The sequence below is a fragment of the Sinocyclocheilus rhinocerous genome, unplaced genomic scaffold (genome assembly GCF_001515625.1).
Source record: "Sinocyclocheilus rhinocerous isolate Xijiao unplaced genomic scaffold, SAMN03320098_v1.1 scaffold3040, whole genome shotgun sequence".
Lineage (NCBI taxonomy): Eukaryota > Metazoa > Chordata > Actinopteri > Cypriniformes > Cyprinidae > Sinocyclocheilus > Sinocyclocheilus rhinocerous.
Window position 1 is genome coordinate 164779 of NW_015656614.1, and position 18574 is coordinate 183352.

General features: G+C 37.1%; 2 protein-coding genes across 2 annotated transcripts in view; both read left to right on the top strand.

The window, feature by feature from the left end:
- The window catches only part of LOC107720517 (synaptic vesicle glycoprotein 2B-like), a 26295-nt gene extending 16736 nt beyond the window's left edge, over nucleotides 1-9559 (top strand). The window contains exons 2-13 of the mRNA XM_016528245.1: nucleotides 413-1102; nucleotides 5412-5592; nucleotides 5998-6149; nucleotides 6247-6380; nucleotides 6897-6986; nucleotides 7127-7240; nucleotides 7320-7408; nucleotides 7652-7816; nucleotides 7922-8055; nucleotides 8126-8326; nucleotides 8473-8632; nucleotides 9359-9559. Of these exons, the coding sequence (XP_016383731.1) occupies nucleotides 643-1102; nucleotides 5412-5592; nucleotides 5998-6149; nucleotides 6247-6380; nucleotides 6897-6986; nucleotides 7127-7240; nucleotides 7320-7408; nucleotides 7652-7816; nucleotides 7922-8055; nucleotides 8126-8326; nucleotides 8473-8632; nucleotides 9359-9542 (2064 nt within the window). The 5' untranslated portion in view covers nucleotides 413-642 and the 3' untranslated portion in view covers nucleotides 9543-9559. The remainder of the gene's footprint in view (nucleotides 1-412; nucleotides 1103-5411; nucleotides 5593-5997; nucleotides 6150-6246; nucleotides 6381-6896; nucleotides 6987-7126; nucleotides 7241-7319; nucleotides 7409-7651; nucleotides 7817-7921; nucleotides 8056-8125; nucleotides 8327-8472; nucleotides 8633-9358) is intronic.
- Nucleotides 9560-15546: 5987 nt separating this feature from the next.
- On the top strand, nucleotides 15547-16493 carry LOC107720514 (uncharacterized). Its single transcript, XM_016528243.1, has 2 exons — nucleotides 15547-16278; nucleotides 16443-16493. The coding sequence occupies exons 1-2, from the start codon at nucleotides 15547-15549 to the stop codon at nucleotides 16491-16493; spliced, it is 783 nt and encodes a 260-aa protein (XP_016383729.1).
- Nucleotides 16494-18574: the final 2081 nt, after the last annotated feature.

Sequence of the window (18574 nt, forward strand, 5' to 3'; positions counted from 1 at the left end):
CTTTGGTTTATCATGTGACTTTCTCATCACCACCTGCATTTGGTGGTTATCAGTGTATTACAAAGGTACAAAACAGATTTCAGTACTTCAATAGGTTGGTATATTAACATTATATCAGTTAATGAAATTACGGTATTTAACTGTAAATTTAAGTTAAAACCGTCAAACCTAAAACGTTGCTACCGTATCTTTTACGGTAAAATTCCGGCAACCACAGCTGCAGGTTTTTTACCGTAAATTTTACAGATTTTTTTTACAGTGTTGGCTTCATAAAGCCTGATTAAGCAGTCTGTTTTTTAGACCAGTGTCATGAGTATACAGAAGTCAAATGTATCCTTCATTTTTATGCTTGATGTTGAAGCATTTAAACAAGGTTCAGTGTAACTAATTCAGTTTTGATTTCCATTTGCAGGCTCAGCATGTGGCCCAATGAGAGCTCTGAAAATCAAAGGTGATTAGAAGTGACCAACCTCCATCCTTACAGTCAAACTCAAGGGACCCATTTGATTGGAGCCTTGATGAGATTTCTTTAGCTGTAAACACTCAAGCAGATCAAAAGTACAGCGACACAAACCAACACAGCTACGGATTATGCCTATATAGGCTCCGACGTGCAGTGTAGGTAAGAACATCTCTGAAACCATGGCGGACCCCTACCACAACAACATTTACCACCAAGGAGATGGAGACAGCTATAGGACGTATGGACAGGGAGGACAGGATGGCTACGGTTATCAGACTGACTACCCTCCACAGGAGGAAGATGCCGCCAGTGATGTCACCGAGGGACACGATGAAGAAGATCAAATGTATGAAGGGGAGTACCAGGGCATCCCCCACCCGGATGAGGTCAAGGCTGCCCGGAGGGCAGCGAGAGCAAAAGCGAGGACCATGGCGGACGGCGTGTCAGATCAGGAGGAGCTTGCTGAACAATACGAGGACATCATGGAGGACTGTGGACATGGGAAGTTCCAGTGGACCTTGTTTGTGGTGTTGGGTCTGGCGCTAATGGCAGACAGCGTGGAGTGCTTTGTAGTGGCCTTGGTGCTACCCAGTGCAGAGAAAGACATGTGTTTGTCCCACGCTGAGAAGGGAATGCTGGGTAAGTCACCATTTTAGTGTTCAGAATAGCATACTACCATAGTATTTCTGCAGTAAACACCTGAATGATCCACTAAATTGGCCAAAATGGGAAGTATACTGCACTTAGGCTATATGTACTGGTTTCCCATGATGCATTGCACTCAATCCTACATTTCCAGTGCTAAACTTTATGAAAGTTAACCATGGTTTTACTACAAATAAAAGGAAAAAACATTGTTACTATAGTTAAACCATGGTATCCACAAATTAACCATGGTTTTGCTACACTAACCATAGTTTAACCACGGTATTTTTAGTAAAACTGTGGTTATACAAATGGTAATCAGTATGCCAAAAAATGTAGTTTACTACTGTTTGAAATATTTAGCGCTGCATAATGTGTACTGTTTCACATCATTTTGAAACAAAGCAGGCCGTATACAATGTACACTATGCAGTAGTTGTATGTAGTATGTAGTTAGCATTGTGCTAGCTAGCATTCCATTATGTACATATCCATTGTTAATCTTATTTTAAAATGAACACAGACTTAACATGAACAATCTGAGAGGATGTATGGAGGATTTTCTTAGTGTATATTGATTTTTATGGATGTAGGTCATGTGCTGATATCCTTTTTTCTGAATCCTTTTTTATAACAAAAAAGCAACCTAGCAAAACAGCATGAATTCAATTTAGCTGGCTATGGAGTCCTGGATGCTGTTCCATATGCACATGCTAACGAAAAGTTTTAGTTTAATTAATCCTAGTGATTTTGTGAATTGAGACAGACCTGAATGATGGTATGCAGTCAGTTTTAGCCAACTGGTACTTAAGGAGACAATCAATTCAGAATGTTCTCAAATTAGCTAATGGGGCACTCGACGGTTGAGATTTATGTGGCTGGCTCGGTTTTACATCTATCTACTCTTGCTTAGTAAAGCAGTGGGGGGAACTGACTCGTGACTCCCAAAGGTAAGACTGAGATGGGTTGGTTTTAGGACAGACTAAAGCCTGAGACAAACAATTAAGCAAGACCAAACAAGCATAGACATTGTAGGAAGGGGTTGTGTTTAATGTGCCCCAAATTAATTGTCCCTATAGTTGGGACAGACACTTTGTAGTACTAGTGGAAAATGTTTTTATTTATTTTTGATTTGATTTGATTTGTCCTAAACTTGAAATACATCTGTAATGCAGGACCTGAATTAAGATGTATTACTAGTTTGATCTCGCTTCAGAGAAACATTAGTCAAGACATGTCTGATAATCCATAGATGTTTTTTGATTAATCTGCTCCTTAATTTATTAGTTACAACAGGAAGCCAGATTTAAAGACTTTAGCTTACCTTGTAATAATAAAGGCAATCTATAAATCTGTCTATCGGATTGAATTTTTCAAGGCACCAGCAGTGACAGTGCACAACCTTACCCAGTCTGGATAAGTGATATTGATGTGTGTGCAGAAGTAGCGTGTATGAGAGTAAAGACTGTCTGTGAGCCTCAGGGAGCCAGAATGAGCAAGCACTTTCCATCCTGCACACCCATCGTGGAGAACAACTGTGTCAGCAGTAGCCCGACAGATCGATAGCTTCTCTCCTGACCTTGCTCTGATACATAATCTTGTGCCCACCTCCCCCTGCAGTCACCATCAGGTTATATTCGTCACTCACTTTTTCATGTTTTTCACATTACTATTGGGGTTGGTTCTGATATGCCATCTTTACAGAGACATTTTAGCTTCTTGCAGGTCTAGAACCGAGCATGCATGGCGTCTTGTAGATGGGTCAGCCACTTTTACAGGTTTTTGTAGTTTTCTTCATTTTTGGCTCAACACTGCACCAGATTTCTTGTTGGGTTGCTTGTCAACTGACTATTAAAGTGTGGTCACATTTACTGTTGTTTGGCGAATTTTCACTGGCGAAATCCAGTCATTTCAATAGGAATATATGCGATTTGGAATTTGGCATGAGGGCAAATGATTACCCCACACAGATTTCGCATCAGGTTCAGTTAGTCGTGTGAATTTGCCATGATTGCCAACAGAAAGCTGCTTTGTTTGAAAGTGACTTCTGTGTAAGCTGAGTTTCATACATCACTACACTGTTGATAGACAATATTCTCTTGATAGACAAGATTAATGTTTTGCCGAAAATTCACTAATGTGTACATACTTTTATTCCAGAATAATTAGGCTGGTTTGAGGTTTCTTATCTCAATATGTTTTTTAAATGTTTTTAGGCGGGTATTCACATATAATTTTTTAAAATTTGGACTATTTGTAATTTGTCATCTTAAAAATTCAACACTCATAAAAACAGTGCAAATCATGACATAACAGCCAAAGGCATAGTTCTGAATGTCTGTGGCTGAATCGATAAACTAAAGCGGTTTATAGGGGTCGAATTTGAAGACATTTACAAGTAGGTTTCCAGGACTAACTGACCTTACTAATCAAGTAGTAGAATTTTTATTGTTATTATTTCACTAATTATCTAGTCATTCCAAAGTGTCTCAAACATTGAATTAAAAAAGGTCAATAAATGTGTAATTTCTGCACCAAATGTAATTTCAAAAGAAGTTTCATTTTTGATCTAAATAGTTTCCTTTGATTGAAATAGTTTCTTTAACCCTCCCTTATCTCTCAGTGGTCAAAAAAAGCATATAGCCCCGCCCATACTCACAACATTGGTCGAGTCAGTGTTGCTATGTCAGGCTGGTCGGAATTCTCAAACAAACAGAAGAATGTTTTGAAAGCACCAAGTGTTTACACTTCTGAGGGGAATAAACCTACCAATAGCCTATATAGTCTCTGCATATTAAAGTGAGACAGGTGAAAGTATATTAGCATATGAAATGTAAACTGAAGTTGGCATGTAAATCTATATGACAATAAAGAATAAAATCACCACATCGGCTTAGCCTTGGGCCCTCATTTTGGCTCTGAAACATTGTCACGACTGCGTGACTCGGCGGATTAAGGCTGACCAATGGGATGCTGGGAGGATCCTCATGCTGAGCGGTAGGGCATAATGGCAACTCAGCTCCATATGTTGATCTGCTCATAGAGGACGGTGCTGTCACTCTCACACTAGTCTTACACCAAACTCCCTTCACCACATGACCATCTGTACTCCACGCCAGGCCTTCGTGCTTCATGCCTGTGCAACACTATAGTTTTGAGGGGTAAATCTGCAGAATTATGCAGAATTGGTTTGATAAAATGAGTTAAAAGCAACTGAGAGTACTACATTACTCTTAATGTTGTCTGAAAGCATAATAGATAAAATATTTATATTAAATAATTTATTTAATAAATGCTTAATATTTATACCTGATATTTCATTGTTAAATATTTAACAATATTAAATATTTAATAAAAAAAATAAAAAAATAAATAAAAGAATATGAGTCCGGTATTTGTTCAAAATCTTGCAGATATTAACAATGACAGGGATTCTGTGATTTCTGGATGTAATAAGTCTGAAATATAACCGTAATGTTTGTTGATTTGGTGAACACTTTTATCCAAAGCAACTTATGTGAAAAGATCATGCGTTTCCCTAGGAAGTGAACCCTAGAGCCATTTGCTAACGTTTGAGCTAAAAAAATAGCTTTAATGCTAAATCATGATAACAATTTAACCTTATAATGGTAATAATCTTGCCCTTCAAAAAGGAGTAAATCTACTGGCATAATAATAACATGCTTCCACTGTCATTGTACAACATTTGCACAAAGGTTCAAATTGAATGCCAGCTCTTTCACTGCTCTCTTAAGTGAGCACCCCACTGACAGGTACATTCACTAAACGTGTTACGTCAGCCAAATTGCACACGTGTGAGTCCTGCTATAGTTTCTGAACACCCACTCGCACTCATTAAGACTGACCAGGACCGCAAAATCTTCTATTGCAATCACTTAACCTTGTGACTGCTCATTTGACGTTCCTTTCCCTCCATTTCCGAGACTACATTAGCTTAAATTGATTGTGGTTGCTTGAGTTCTGATCTTACATATTTCGATGTCATTTAAAAACACATGTAGACTCTATTGAATCTCATTAGAGAAGAGTGATTGAAAGTAAACACTGCACAGTAAATTTATTTTGGGGTGATGAGAAACTTGATGCATACTAACAAAGAGGAAAAGAGGGAGAGAATGCCCCCTAGAGGCACTGTAAAATAGAGGAGAGGTAAAATATGTGTACTTAAAATGTTTTATAATATATATATTTTTTAATTTTATATATTATAAAATTTAAATATTATGTAAATATAACTACTGTATGTCAGTCTGTCTCACGTGGTTTATCTTTTCTTCTACAGGTTTGATAGTTTTCCTGGGAATGATGTTCGGCGCATTTATTTGGGGTGGCCTGGCTGATAAAGTCGGTCGACGGAAATGTCTGATTATCGTTCTGGCCATGAACTGCATCTCTGCCTTCTTCTCCTCATTCGCACAGGGATACGGCTTCTTCCTGTTTTTCAGGCTGTTCTCTGGAATTGGGTAAGCTGGAGAAAAGTAGAAAGAGAAGGAGTGGTATATCAAAGCAAAATCTGCCCTCCACCTCAGAAGCCATAAAATTGCATGACAATAAGTCATTGTTTTCCATTAGAGGTTGAGCCCTTCTGTAAACCAAGCATGTCCAGGCTTAAACCCTTCTCCCTCGGCTCAACTTTTAATTTAAACCTTGCAATGCTGGGTGGTAATTACAGGACTGATTCATGGGGAACTCTCAATCTAGCTAACCTCAAACTATAATACCCTTAAGACTACATCATGACATTAAAGATCTCGTCAATATGCTCTCGTGGCCATTTACAGGTTTTGTGGACAAGAACGAGGTAATGAAAGTTTGCAGATAGGAATAACTGCGTTGTAAGAGAACTGCGGCCATGTGTTGTCTTGCAGGATTGGGGGCTCCGTCCCAATAGTGTATGCGTACTTCTCTGAGTTCCTGCAGATGGATAAAAGAGGAGAACATCTCAGCTGGCTCTGCATGTTTTGGATGATGGGGGGCATCTACGCTTCCTTCACCGCCTGGGGCATCATCCCTCGATATGGTACATGCACATACCTTGAATATGTAGAGCGGTATATGGATAAAGCTCCTTTTTCCCCTTGTTTTTACATGTTGGTTGTGTTTTGCGATATTTTTAGGCTGGGGTTTCAGTATGGGCACAGAGTTCCAGTTCCACAGCTGGAGAGTGTTTGTTCTGGTCTGTGCTCTCCCAGCTATAGCAGCTTGTCTTGGGCTAATGTTCATGCCTGAGAGCCCACGCTTCCTACTGGAGGTACATATCTGAAATATACAATAGCGCTGTTCCAACACCTAGTGAGCTGACTTGCTGCCTACTGCCTACACAAACAGCTGCTTTCTAAGATAGCATCATAACATGTTGTGGTACCTCATAAGGTTCTTCATAGACAACAACTTGCGCCACACAAATCTGATTGCCACCTAAAACTTATGCCAAACAATTCAAAATTGAGTTTGACGTCAGCATGTTGTTAACCAAGTTAACCAAGTGATACTCTAATAAGCATGAAACTACACAGCACACACAAATATTCATTCAAAAGAAAAGCTTTCATTTGAAATACATTTTTTGTAACGTTATAAATGTCTTTAATGTCACTTTTGATCAATTTAATGCATTTTTGCTGAATAAAAGTATTAAATTATTTAAAAAATAAAAATAAATCATACAGACCCCAAACTGTTTATCAGTAGTGTATGTACCTCACAAATCAAGCCATTATGAGTAATATTCACACAGCTATGAGAAAACAATATCCATCTCTTCCAGAATGCTAAACATGATGAGGCCTGGATGATCCTGAAACAGGTTCATGACACCAACTGGAGAGCCAAAGGAGAACCTGAGAGAGTGTTTACTGTAAGTTTAATGTTTTTCAAGAGCTGATTTGATGTTTGGAGTAATATGTAATAAATGTTGTCTTAAGTCTACGTCATGTAATATGGTGAAGACTTTTTTTTTATCATAATGCCTCATGGATAATGAATCCTTTTATCCAGGTAACTCAAATCAAGACTCCAAAGACTCAGGAAGATGAGTTTATTGAGATTCAGACTGCAACTGGAACTGCTTTCCAGAGATGGGTGGTTCGAACTTTGACACTGACCAAGCTGGTACACCATAAAGCTCACAGTTCAGTTGACTTTATGTTCTTCAGTACTTAATATTAATATAAGCTGTTTTTGTGTGCAGGTCATGAAAAATGTTTTGTCCCTCTTCGGTCGTGATCTAAGACTCGCTACTCTGCTAATGGCCATCATATGGTTCACAATGGCATTTAGGTAAACCCCTTTTGCTAAATACTAATTATTCTTGTGTCCTGAAACACTGGTGCATTGACTATTTTATTCAACTCTTCTTTAGTTAAAGTGTGTAACTTTAGTGCCTCTAGTGTCAGCAAATGGAATTGCAACACATTGGTTGGAAAAACAGATAGTTCCACCTCCAAACTTGCCCCACTGGTGGAGTTTTCACACTACTAAACTAAACATTTCATTGCTTCTCTTTCTTGTGGTATATTTCAGTTTTTACGGGCTATCGGTGTGGTTTCCTGACATGATCAAACACCTCCAGCACGAGGAGTATGAATCCAAGGTCAAAGTATTTAATCGGGAGAAGGTGGAGCAATTTCATTTCAACTTCTCTTTGGAGAACCAAGTCCATAAAGAGGGAGAATACATCAATGACAAGTATGCTGACAAAAACGCCATCTGCGACATCCATTATCCACAAATTCTTCTCTTAATTGTCAGGCTATAGTAGTATCTCAACGTGTGCTGTGTGCTTTCATGCAGGTTCATCAACATTGAGATGAAGTCTGTGAAGTTTGAAGACTCCTTATTTGTGGACTGCTACTTCGAGAACATCCGATCCACAGACACCATCTTTGAGAACTGCACCATCCGCAGTACTGTGTTTTATGACACAGGTAAGAGATCTTACCCACAATCCAGAGTTGTTTTAGTGCACCAGGCCTCATGGTTTCTTCATTTCCACAGACTTATATGAGGAAAAGTTCACTGACTGTACATTAGAGAACGTCACTTTCCTGCACAACAAGAAGGGATGCCATTTAGACAATGAGGAGGAGAACGATGTCCTCATCTACTTGGTCAGCTTCTTAGGCAGCTTAGCTGTGCTGCCTGGAAATATCATCTCAGCACTCTTCATGGACAAGATTGGACGAATCAAGATTATAGGTGAGCTGAACTGCTACCTAGATGGCTGCAAACCTTTTTCAGAGATGCTATCTTTATTTTTTTAGATCTAGTAGCTTGCAATCTAAGTGGCTAATGTTGTTTCTAACTAAGAAGAGCCTGTGAAAAACATTTTCTTCTCTCTGCAGGGGGTTCGATGCTTATTTCTGCTGGCTGCACCTTTTTTCTTTTCTTGAGCTTTAGTCAGGCAGCCATCATAGCCTGGCAGTGTCTGTTTTGTGGCGTTAGCGTAGCAGCGTGGAACGGCATTCAAGTCATCACCGTGGAACTCTACCCAACTTCAAAAAGGTATAACTAATATACCATTTTTAGAAATTTAAATGTTTTTATTTTTTAATTAGCTTTTTTATATTTTATATAAAATTTTAATATACGTTTTTAGTAATTTGATGTGTTCTTTTGTATTTGTATTATTTTTTATATTTTTATTTTTAAGTTTAAGTAATTTTAGTACTTCAGCTTAGTTCAACTTAGTTCCCAAGGCAACATTTGTAAATGTAATTAAATTTTTTTTAAGTTTGTGTTTTTCATCTAATGTGTGTATATATATATAAATATATATACAGTATATATAAGTATATATATAAGATTTATTTCAAGTCAATCGTTTTAGTTAATAACAACACTGGTGTGTAATTGCATGTTGCTTTCGGAGCATAGATACTATGTCCAGGCCAATTGTTAACATACATGCTAAACGAAGCCGAGTTACAATCACGTTATCAGTCTGATTTCACACAAAAAAACGGGCTTAATACAAATTGCTTTAGCACAACTGAACTTGTACAGTACATGTAAAAACACATACTGTCTTTTCACTGGCCTGGTCTAACTTCTCTTACAGAGCCACAGCGTTTGGAGTCTTAAATGCCATTTGTAAGTTCGCAGCTATATTGGGAAGCTCAATCAAAAAAAAATGGCTTAATACAAATTGCTTTAGCACAACCGAACTTGTACAGTACATGTAAAAACACATACTGTCTTTTCACTGCCTGGTCTCAACTTCTCTTACAGAGCCACAGCGTTTGGAGTCTTAAATGCCATTTGTAAGTTCGCAGCTATATTGGGAAGCTCAATCTTTGCCTCATTCGTAGGCATTACCAAAGTCATCCCCATTCTGCTGTCCTTCGGTGCTCTGGTTGCTGGCGGCGTGTTGGCCCTGAAACTGCCTGAGACCAGAGAGAAGGTCTTGCTGTGAAAATTTGAAGCTGAAGGTTTGGTCCAAGCCATTTTAACTATTAGTGTGGAGATAACAACTGCTGGCATGTGTAAAATTGGGCTTATTCAAGGGAAAAAAATACTTTTAAACTCATAATATATGATATTAAACTCTAATATTCAAAAACTAGAAGGACCAAATGATGGAGCTACCCCTAGTCTGCATAGATATGCCTGATATGTCATATACAGTAAGTTAAAGGCCTGTTGGGTCATTTGGAGCCCCCCAAAAATATTTGCACTAGTTATATAGTTTCAGAAAAATCTACAGTGAGTATTATAGAGAAAAACCTCCAGTGAAAAATACAATTTGTCCCAGATTTGCTTGGATGGGGTAATCAGAGTCATGGAAGTTTCAAACCTGTGCCATTTCTAGGTCAAAAAATTCAGGTACTGTTGAAGATTTTCTTTTTATCTTATAGCTTGTAATTTGCTATCGTCTCACCCTCTGCCTTTGCTTATGATGTAACCTCCGCTGATAAAAGGTGTATTTTTGTCTTGGTGTTTGCAAGTGTCCTACTATATGTCAAGAGACTGATCTCAATGTGTCGCTGTGCGTTCGGATGCTCGGTGCAGAATGTGTGCTTGTGTTTGTTGCATCACTCCAGAAACCGTTACGTGTGCGTCCTCCGTTTTCTATTTTTTGCTTTATTACCTGTAAATTGCCCAATCTGGCGGAGCACCTTACAAAGCTCACCTCACTTTAGTGCTCTCTCACTCTCTTTCTCTATCACCCTGTTATTTAATTATTTTGCATTCTGTGAATCCTGAAAAAGTCGGACGGTTTGGTCACTTTGGATTTGAGCTTCACAGAGCCACATATCTGTACATGCTGTTGACTGAGTTGCATGTGTGTAATTTACCAAGTAATATTGTGTCTTTTCTCAATGTGTTGTCTGGATGATGTAATGTATGTCTCACTGCGAATAAAACTGGTTAGACCATACTAGTCATTTGGTAACCTGTATCATTTATTTTTCATGAGCTGGTTATAGACCTCTTAAGGGACCTCTTAAATCTCTGGTATGATTTACTCGCCCTCATGTCGTTCCAAACCTGCATGACTTTCCTAACACAAAAGATGATATTTTGAAGAATGTCTATACAATATTGTTTTTGGACCCCTTTGACTTCCATTGTATGTCCAAAAAAACATTATTTTGTGAAGCAATAAAGGCATACAGGTTTGGAATAACATGAAGGTTAGTAAATAATGACATGATTTTTAGTTTTTGGCCATGGAAGTTTCAAACCTGTGCCATTTCTTGGTCAAAAAATTCAGGTACTGTTGAAGATTTTCTTTTTATCTTATAGCTTGTAATTTGCTATCATCTCACCTTCTGCCTTTGCTTATGATGTAACCTCCGCTGATAAAAGGTGTATTTTTGTCTTGGTGTTTGCAAGTGTCCTACTATATGTCAAGAGACTGATCTCAATGTGTCGCTGTGCGTTCGGATGCTCGGTGCAGAATGTGTGCTTGTGTTTGTTGCATCACTCCAGAAACCGTTACGTGTGCGTCCTCCGTTTTCTATTTTTTGCTTTATTACCTGTAAATTGCCCAATCTGGCGGAGCACCTTACAAAGCTCACCTCACTTTAGTGCTCTCTCACTCTCTTTCTCTATCACCCTGTTATTTAATTATTTTGCATTCTGTGAATCCTGAAAAAGTCGGACGGTTTGGTCACTTTGGATTTGAGCTTCACAGAGCCACATATCTGTACATGCTGTTGACTGAGTTGCATGTGTGTAATTTACCAAGTAATATTGTGTCTTTTCTCAATGTGTTGTCTGGATGATGTAATGTATGTCTCACTGCGAATAAAACTGGTTAGACCATACTAGTCATTTGGTAACCTGTATCATTTATTTTTCATGAGCTGGTTATAGACCTCTTAAGGGACCTCTTAAATCTCTGGTATGATTTACTCGCCCTCATGTCGTTCCAAACCTGCATGACTTTCCTAACACAAAAGATGATATTTTGAAGAATGTCTATACAATATTGTTTTTGGACCCCTTTGACTTCCATTGTATGTCCAAAAAAACATTATTTTGTGAAGCAATAAAGGCATACAGGTTTGGAATAACATGAAGGTTAGTAAATAATGACATGATTTTTAGTTTTTGGCTGAACTATCCCTTTAAAGTTTATGAAGCTGTCACCTTTGTAACCAACGAACAAAGCCGTGCATGCACACTATATTACTGTTTTTCTTTAAAAAACAAATTATGAACAGTACATGCACAATAATGAAATCTGTACACCTGAATATGGATGCCAGTTTCTGCCATGGAATAAAAAAATAAATAAGGTAAATGTGACTTATCTCACAATTCTGTCTTTTCTTGAAATCTTTTTCTTGAGTTTATATCTCACAATTCTGAATTTTATCTCACTATTCTGAAATATACAATTCTGACTTGCAAGATATAAAATTGGAATTGCAAGATTGAGATATAAACTCGGAAATGTGAGATTCTAAGAAGAAAAGTCGGAATTGTGAGATATAAACTTGCAACTGTGAGGAAAAGTTTTAGAATTGTGAGATAAAAACTCGCAATTGCCTTTTTTTATTCTGTGGCAAGTTTATATCTCACAATTCTGTTTATATCTAAAAATTTAGATTTTTTTTCTCAGAATTGCCAATCCGAATTGTGAGATAAAAAGTTATAATTATCTTTTTTTTTTTTTTTATTTTTTTTATTCCGTGGCATTCCTGTAAAATTGGACAGATCCATTTGATGGAGATGCAATGAAAACCTCCTTCTCGTTATGCATAATTAATGATAAACTCTGTGTAATTGATTCTAAGTTTGTTTGTGAACACTTGCTTCTTCATTTTTATAGCATATTTATTTGGAAATATTTTCTGGCTGTCACAGAAATAATTCATTTTATGTTTTCCATTCTGATGTTTTTGTTTTGTTGACCGTACATTATGAATTACAAAAAATAAACATTTATGTGATTCGCACAGTTTGTGTTGGGCTTTTTTTCTTTTTTTTTTTTGGCTGAATACTTTCTTCTGCCTGCCAGCTCATTCTGTCTTGGGGTTTGAGCTACTGTGTGAAAGATGTAACAGCAAGACCTGCGAAACAGAGCTAGAGTCCCTTTTTTCGCTTGGTTGAGAGGTTTTAGTTTGCAGACAAGCTATTCCTTACGGTTACTGAAGCTGTGGAAGTGGGTGGGAAGATGAGTGCAAAGATCATTTTACATGCAGATCCTGGTTCGAAAATTAGTGAATAACAAACAGTAGACTGTTGGCGATTCATATGATGATGCTCTACTTACAGTATGTAGTGCACTTCATGTACTTTTTTTTTAACGCTGGGCACAGCATACTCGTGTCGTTCTCACAATGCAATGTCATGTTTCTCCTGATTTGCAGCACCTCTGTCTCAGGATATTTTGTTATAATTCACACTCAGGGTGCAAAATGCTGCAAGCCACGAGAGGAGGTAAAAAAGAGAGAACATTGTCGTTCCCATGGGAATGTTAAGAGGACAATTTGGATAAAAGTTACTGCTTTAAATGTTAGGACTGAATAGATACATGTGCCTGCATAAAATAAAGTATTTTTTATCCTTTTAAGATGGTGAACACGTTGGTCTTCTAAGACTGTGAACTAATAGATGCTAACAATCTCGCCCACCGTGACTCTGAGGTGCCAAAGACCACCACAGTCCTGGCACCTCTCGGCTCCTAGAGGGTGAGATCAGGGTTCAGTCAGGTCACATCACAAAGGTCATACCGGAAAGGACAGGTCACAATGCAAAAATCATAGCTGCTGAGATGCAATTTAAAAAGTTACTCCAGTCTTTAGTCACATGATCCTTCAGAAAGGATTCTATGCTGTTTCTTTGTTTAGTCTAAAGCCTTCCTGGGAAAGTCAATTCAGTTTATAACTTATTTAACCACACAAAATGAAACTAAAATACACAAAAGCAAATATTACATTCATAACACCAGTTTAAGATGCTTTTTATATGCTTTTATAGTATTATGTAAATATTAGATAAACATATTTATGCAATTATGAATCTAAAACATAAAAAGGAAGGCATTTTATGTAAAATGACCATTACAAATGTTTTATAAAAATTTGCAAATCATATTTATATTTTTTGTATTATTCTTATATAGTATTTATATAATGCACAATATTATATATTTATATCTAATATTTAATGTATATACAACATTTTTATTTTACTTAATATGTTTGAATACAATAAAATACAATTTCATATAATAATATAATTTAAATAATTTCTCTTCTACTTCATTGGAAATTTGTATTATGATAAATTTGCTTAAAATAATATCAATAGTTTTATTATTCTTATTTTATTTTATTTTATATTTACAATTTATATTATTCTGTATTACATACAGTATTATATGCCATCATGTTTATTGGCTGCTTTATTTTTTTTTTACTTCATGAGGAATTCTAATTAATATGCAGTAAATCTTCATATATTATATTATTATATATACAACATTACATTAAATTCTGATTATTAAGCAATAATTCTGCTTTTTTTTTTATTTGCCAAGTTTAGTATATTTATTTTTTAATGTATCAGTTTACTGAGTTTCTATTTATGGATTGAAAATAATCCAAATAGCACTGGAGGGCTTGATGTTAAAAACAGTAGTGAAGGGGGAGAAAAAAAGTTCATGTTGGGTAGGAGTGAAAAATCACACATTACCTGATGACTCATATCTGTATAGGTTCCCACATCGGGACTGGACTTCTCCCTCTCTCTCTGTAGTCTGGTCTGGGACAGACAGCGGCGGGCTGGAGAGGCCTGCAGAGGTGTCACTTCACACCTCTGAGGCCCGAGGCTACTATAAAGCCTCCCTCCAGCAAACCCTCCGGCATCACTGACTCTCTCAAACCACACAGAATGGACGTGTCTTCTCCTTTCTTCAGCTACTTCACACAAAACTCCTGGAGCTGCCCGAGCTCAGGCAGTAAATCTATATTATATTATTATATATACAACATTACATTAAATTCTGATTATTAAGCAATAATTCTGCTTTTTTTTTTATTTGCCAAGTTTAGTATATTTATTTTTTAATGTATCAGTTTACTGAGTTTCTATTTATGTATTGAAAATAATCCAAATAGCATTGAAGGCTTGATGTTAAAAACAGTAGTGAAGGGGGAGAAAAAAAGTTCATGTTGGGTAGGAGTGAAAAATCACACATTACCTGATGACTCATATCTGTATAGGTTCCCACATCGGGACTGGACTTCTCCCTCTCTCTCTGTAGTCTGGTCTGGGACAGACAGCGGCGGGCTGGAGAGGCCTGCAGAGGTGTCACTTCACACCTCTGAGGCCCGAGGCTACTATAAAGCCTCCCTCCAGCAAACCCTCCGGCATCACTGACTCTCTCAAACCACACAGAATGGACGTGTCTTCTCCTTTCTTCAGCTACTTCACACAAAACTCCTGGAGCTGCCCGAGCTCAGACTCTGAATTCTACAACACCTCATCTCCTGAAGCCGTTTCTCCTACTTCCTACATGGACTTCTCTCCTTCAGCTCAGCTTCTGAACAGTTCTTCTCCTCCTCCCGGTGGTGCAAAGGCTCCCATGACGGGTTCCTTACATCAGGACGGCTCACGTTCCCGTGTTGGGACTAGAAGAACGCGCTCCAAAAACCCGAGCAAGCAAAGACAGAGCGCAGCACTGGAGGGCTTGATGTTAAAAACAGTAGTGAAGGGGGAGAAAAAAAGTTCATGTTGGGTAGGAGTGAAAAATCACACATTACCTGATGACTCATATCTGTATAGGTTCCCACATCGGGACTGGACTTCTCCCTCTCTCTCTGTAGTCTGGTCTGGGACAGACAGCGGCGGGCTGGAGAGGCCTGCAGAGGTGTCACTTCACACCTCTGAGGCCCGAGGCTACTATAAAGCCTCCCTCCAGCAAACCCTCCGGCATCACTGACTCTCTCAAACAACACAGAATGGACGTGTCTTCTCCTTTCTTCAGCTACTTCACACAAAACTCCTGGAGCTGCCCGAGTTCAGACTCTGAATTCTACAACATCTCATCTCCTGAAGCAGTTTCTCCTACTTCCTACATGGACTTCTCTCCTTCAGCTCAGCTTCTGAACAGTTCTTCTCCTCCTCCCGGTGGTGCAAAGGCTCCCATGACGGGTTCCTTACATCAGGACGGCTCACGTTCCCGTGTTGGGACTAGAAGAACGCGCTCCAAAAACCAGAGCAAGCAAAGACAGAGCGCCAGCGAGAAGGAGAAGCTCAGAATGAGGGATTTGACCAAAGCTCTCCACCACCTCAGGACTTACTTACCTCCTTCTGTGGCTCCTGTCGGCCAAACCTTGACGAAGATCGAGACCCTTCGCCTCACCATCCGCTACATCTCCTATCTGTCTGCTCAATTAGGCCTCAGTGAGGAGTCTCTCTGCCAGATGAGGGACCTGAGAGCTCCTAGATACCAAGAATCACCTCAAAGTCAGGGCTATTCAACTCCAGAGTACTGGGGACTCAGCACATCACATCAAGAACTGTCTCAAAGCACCTTCAGACCTTCAGAGCATGTCTTGAGGAAGACAGAAATGGATTGTCATCAGGTCTGCATGAGCCTGGAAACACCTGCTTGTGATGATTCCTTCAACTCCAGCTCCGAATCTCTTCTGGAAGGCCCTTTGTATGCAGATACAGCCCCAATATACCAGGTGTGTACTTTGTTTAGCACTTATATATTTGAAATGAAGAATTCTGAATATGTGGAATGCATATTGTGTTAGCTTTTTATTATTCATTAAATTTTTTTAAAGGTGAATATTTTGGTTTCTAAATGCTGAATAAAACAAACTTACATTTCCCCCTCTCTTTTTAGGACTACAACAAAGCTGTCCGCTGTCCGATTGCACCGGAATTCTGGGGATGAAACTCTCATCGGACTTTTCATATATTTAAAACTCTTTAAATATTTTTTTGTGGATGCCACTGTACAGTATTTAATGTATTTTAATATATTGTTTTATCTTATTTTAAGATTTCTATTTTAATATTATATATTTTGTATGTTATCGTTTTTGTACAAAAATTATACTAATTTATTGATATTTATAATAAAAACATCTAAATGTCAAAGTTTTGATTTTGTGTATCAACTTTTAACTTTAAGATTTTGTTTATTTATCATTAATTAACAATAAAAAGGTCTTCACTGTTTAAAATAATCTTTGAGCATTTTTGCAGCTTATTTCAATAATTGTTCGATTATCTATATATTCTCAAAACAGGGTTATTATAGTTAACTGAAACTAAAACTAAAACTAAAACCATAAAAACTAGTACTTGAAATAAAATAAATATAAATATATATAGGCCTACATTTTCTCATTTTCATTTAGTCTAACGTAATGTATTAAACTAAACTAAATTAAAAATGAACAAAAAATTATTATACAAATGACAAAAATACACAACCAACACACTGGCTAACATTAAAATGAGAACTGAAAACATAAAAATAAAAACTAATTCAAAATATTAATAAAGACTGTAATGGTAATATAATGCTATCTGAAACATATTCTAGATGAGTCACTAAGGAGAAATGAAATGAATCCGTTTGCTTTTGTTGTAAGGCAATGTCTATTGTCTCCATTAGAGGGCGCAATTTTACAGCCACCTGCAGCTGCAAGGCAATGATTTTAGCGCATGACTCTTCCTCTTCATGTCACTCTTGACACACTGTGCCACTTTTGTCCTGAACTTAAGCAAATATTCTCTTATAGTTCTGCCTTTATCTTCTGTTGTATACTTTATACCTGATGTTACCGCAATGTGAGTTACACTCAAAAAGATCGGCTGCTTTCATTGCATTTCTTCTAGATTCAGATTAATCTGTATTCTTTGATAATACGATGCCATTCTACCTATCCTGTTGACCGATTACATTACCCCTGACAGAAAAAAAGATGATAAGATTGCAAAAATTGCAAAGACAGGCAGTTACACCGTTAGCGGAGGCTTTGAGTCTCTCCTCAGTCATTTACATATAAATTACACTCAGGATCCTGTTAATAGGCTTTTGCAGCCAGTATTCACATACAGGAACAGCAGATTCCAGTAGATAAAGTAAATTTAGTATGGAGCAAAACAATTAACCAGCACTGACAATTGCAAGAAGATAAAATGGGGTTAAAATATTATGATGCCTTTTTTGAGGGTTGCACCTTCTAAAATATAAAGGCAGCTAAACTATATATTTTTATGTAGAAATATTTTTTTATATATATTGTGAGAAAATTTAATAATTTTAATTCTGATATATTGTGTGCTATTATAAAGACATGTTCGTTCATCAAAAATTATATTATTGAATTTTATTTGTCATTATGCAAATGCAAAAACATTATTATTATTATTATTATTATCTGGAAAATACTTTTTTATTGTTAACAATATTTTTTTTTCTTCCCAATATTACAATATAAGAGATGTGAGTAAGTTAAAGTATTCAAGTATTCTTGAATATACTGTGTGTACTTTGCAAAGAATATTTACCATTTTCATTCACAAAATTAATTTCATTCACATGCATTTAATTTACATTTGATTTATGTTTTCGTAATTTTTTTTATTTATTTTTTTTTAGAAAAAAATAATTTGTAAAATATTTAATCTCTTTTAGAGGCCCTCTGGTGGTTCATTTTCCCCTTTGAGGCCCTCTGGTGGTCAAACTAACTAAATGAGACATAAAAGTTATAATGAATTACATAATTCGAACATTTTTCTCTCCAAGCATGCTAAAATAGGCATTAATAACTGGTTGAATCATTGGCCATATACGTATATATATATATATATATATATATATATATATGTATATTTGAATGTGTGTGTGTGTGTGTCAGTAAGCATCGCATTAATATAGAATGGTAATTAAAGGCTCTAATGCGCACCAGCACACCAGTATAGGTGTGTGTATTGTAGGAGCTAGACGACGTATGATGAGGT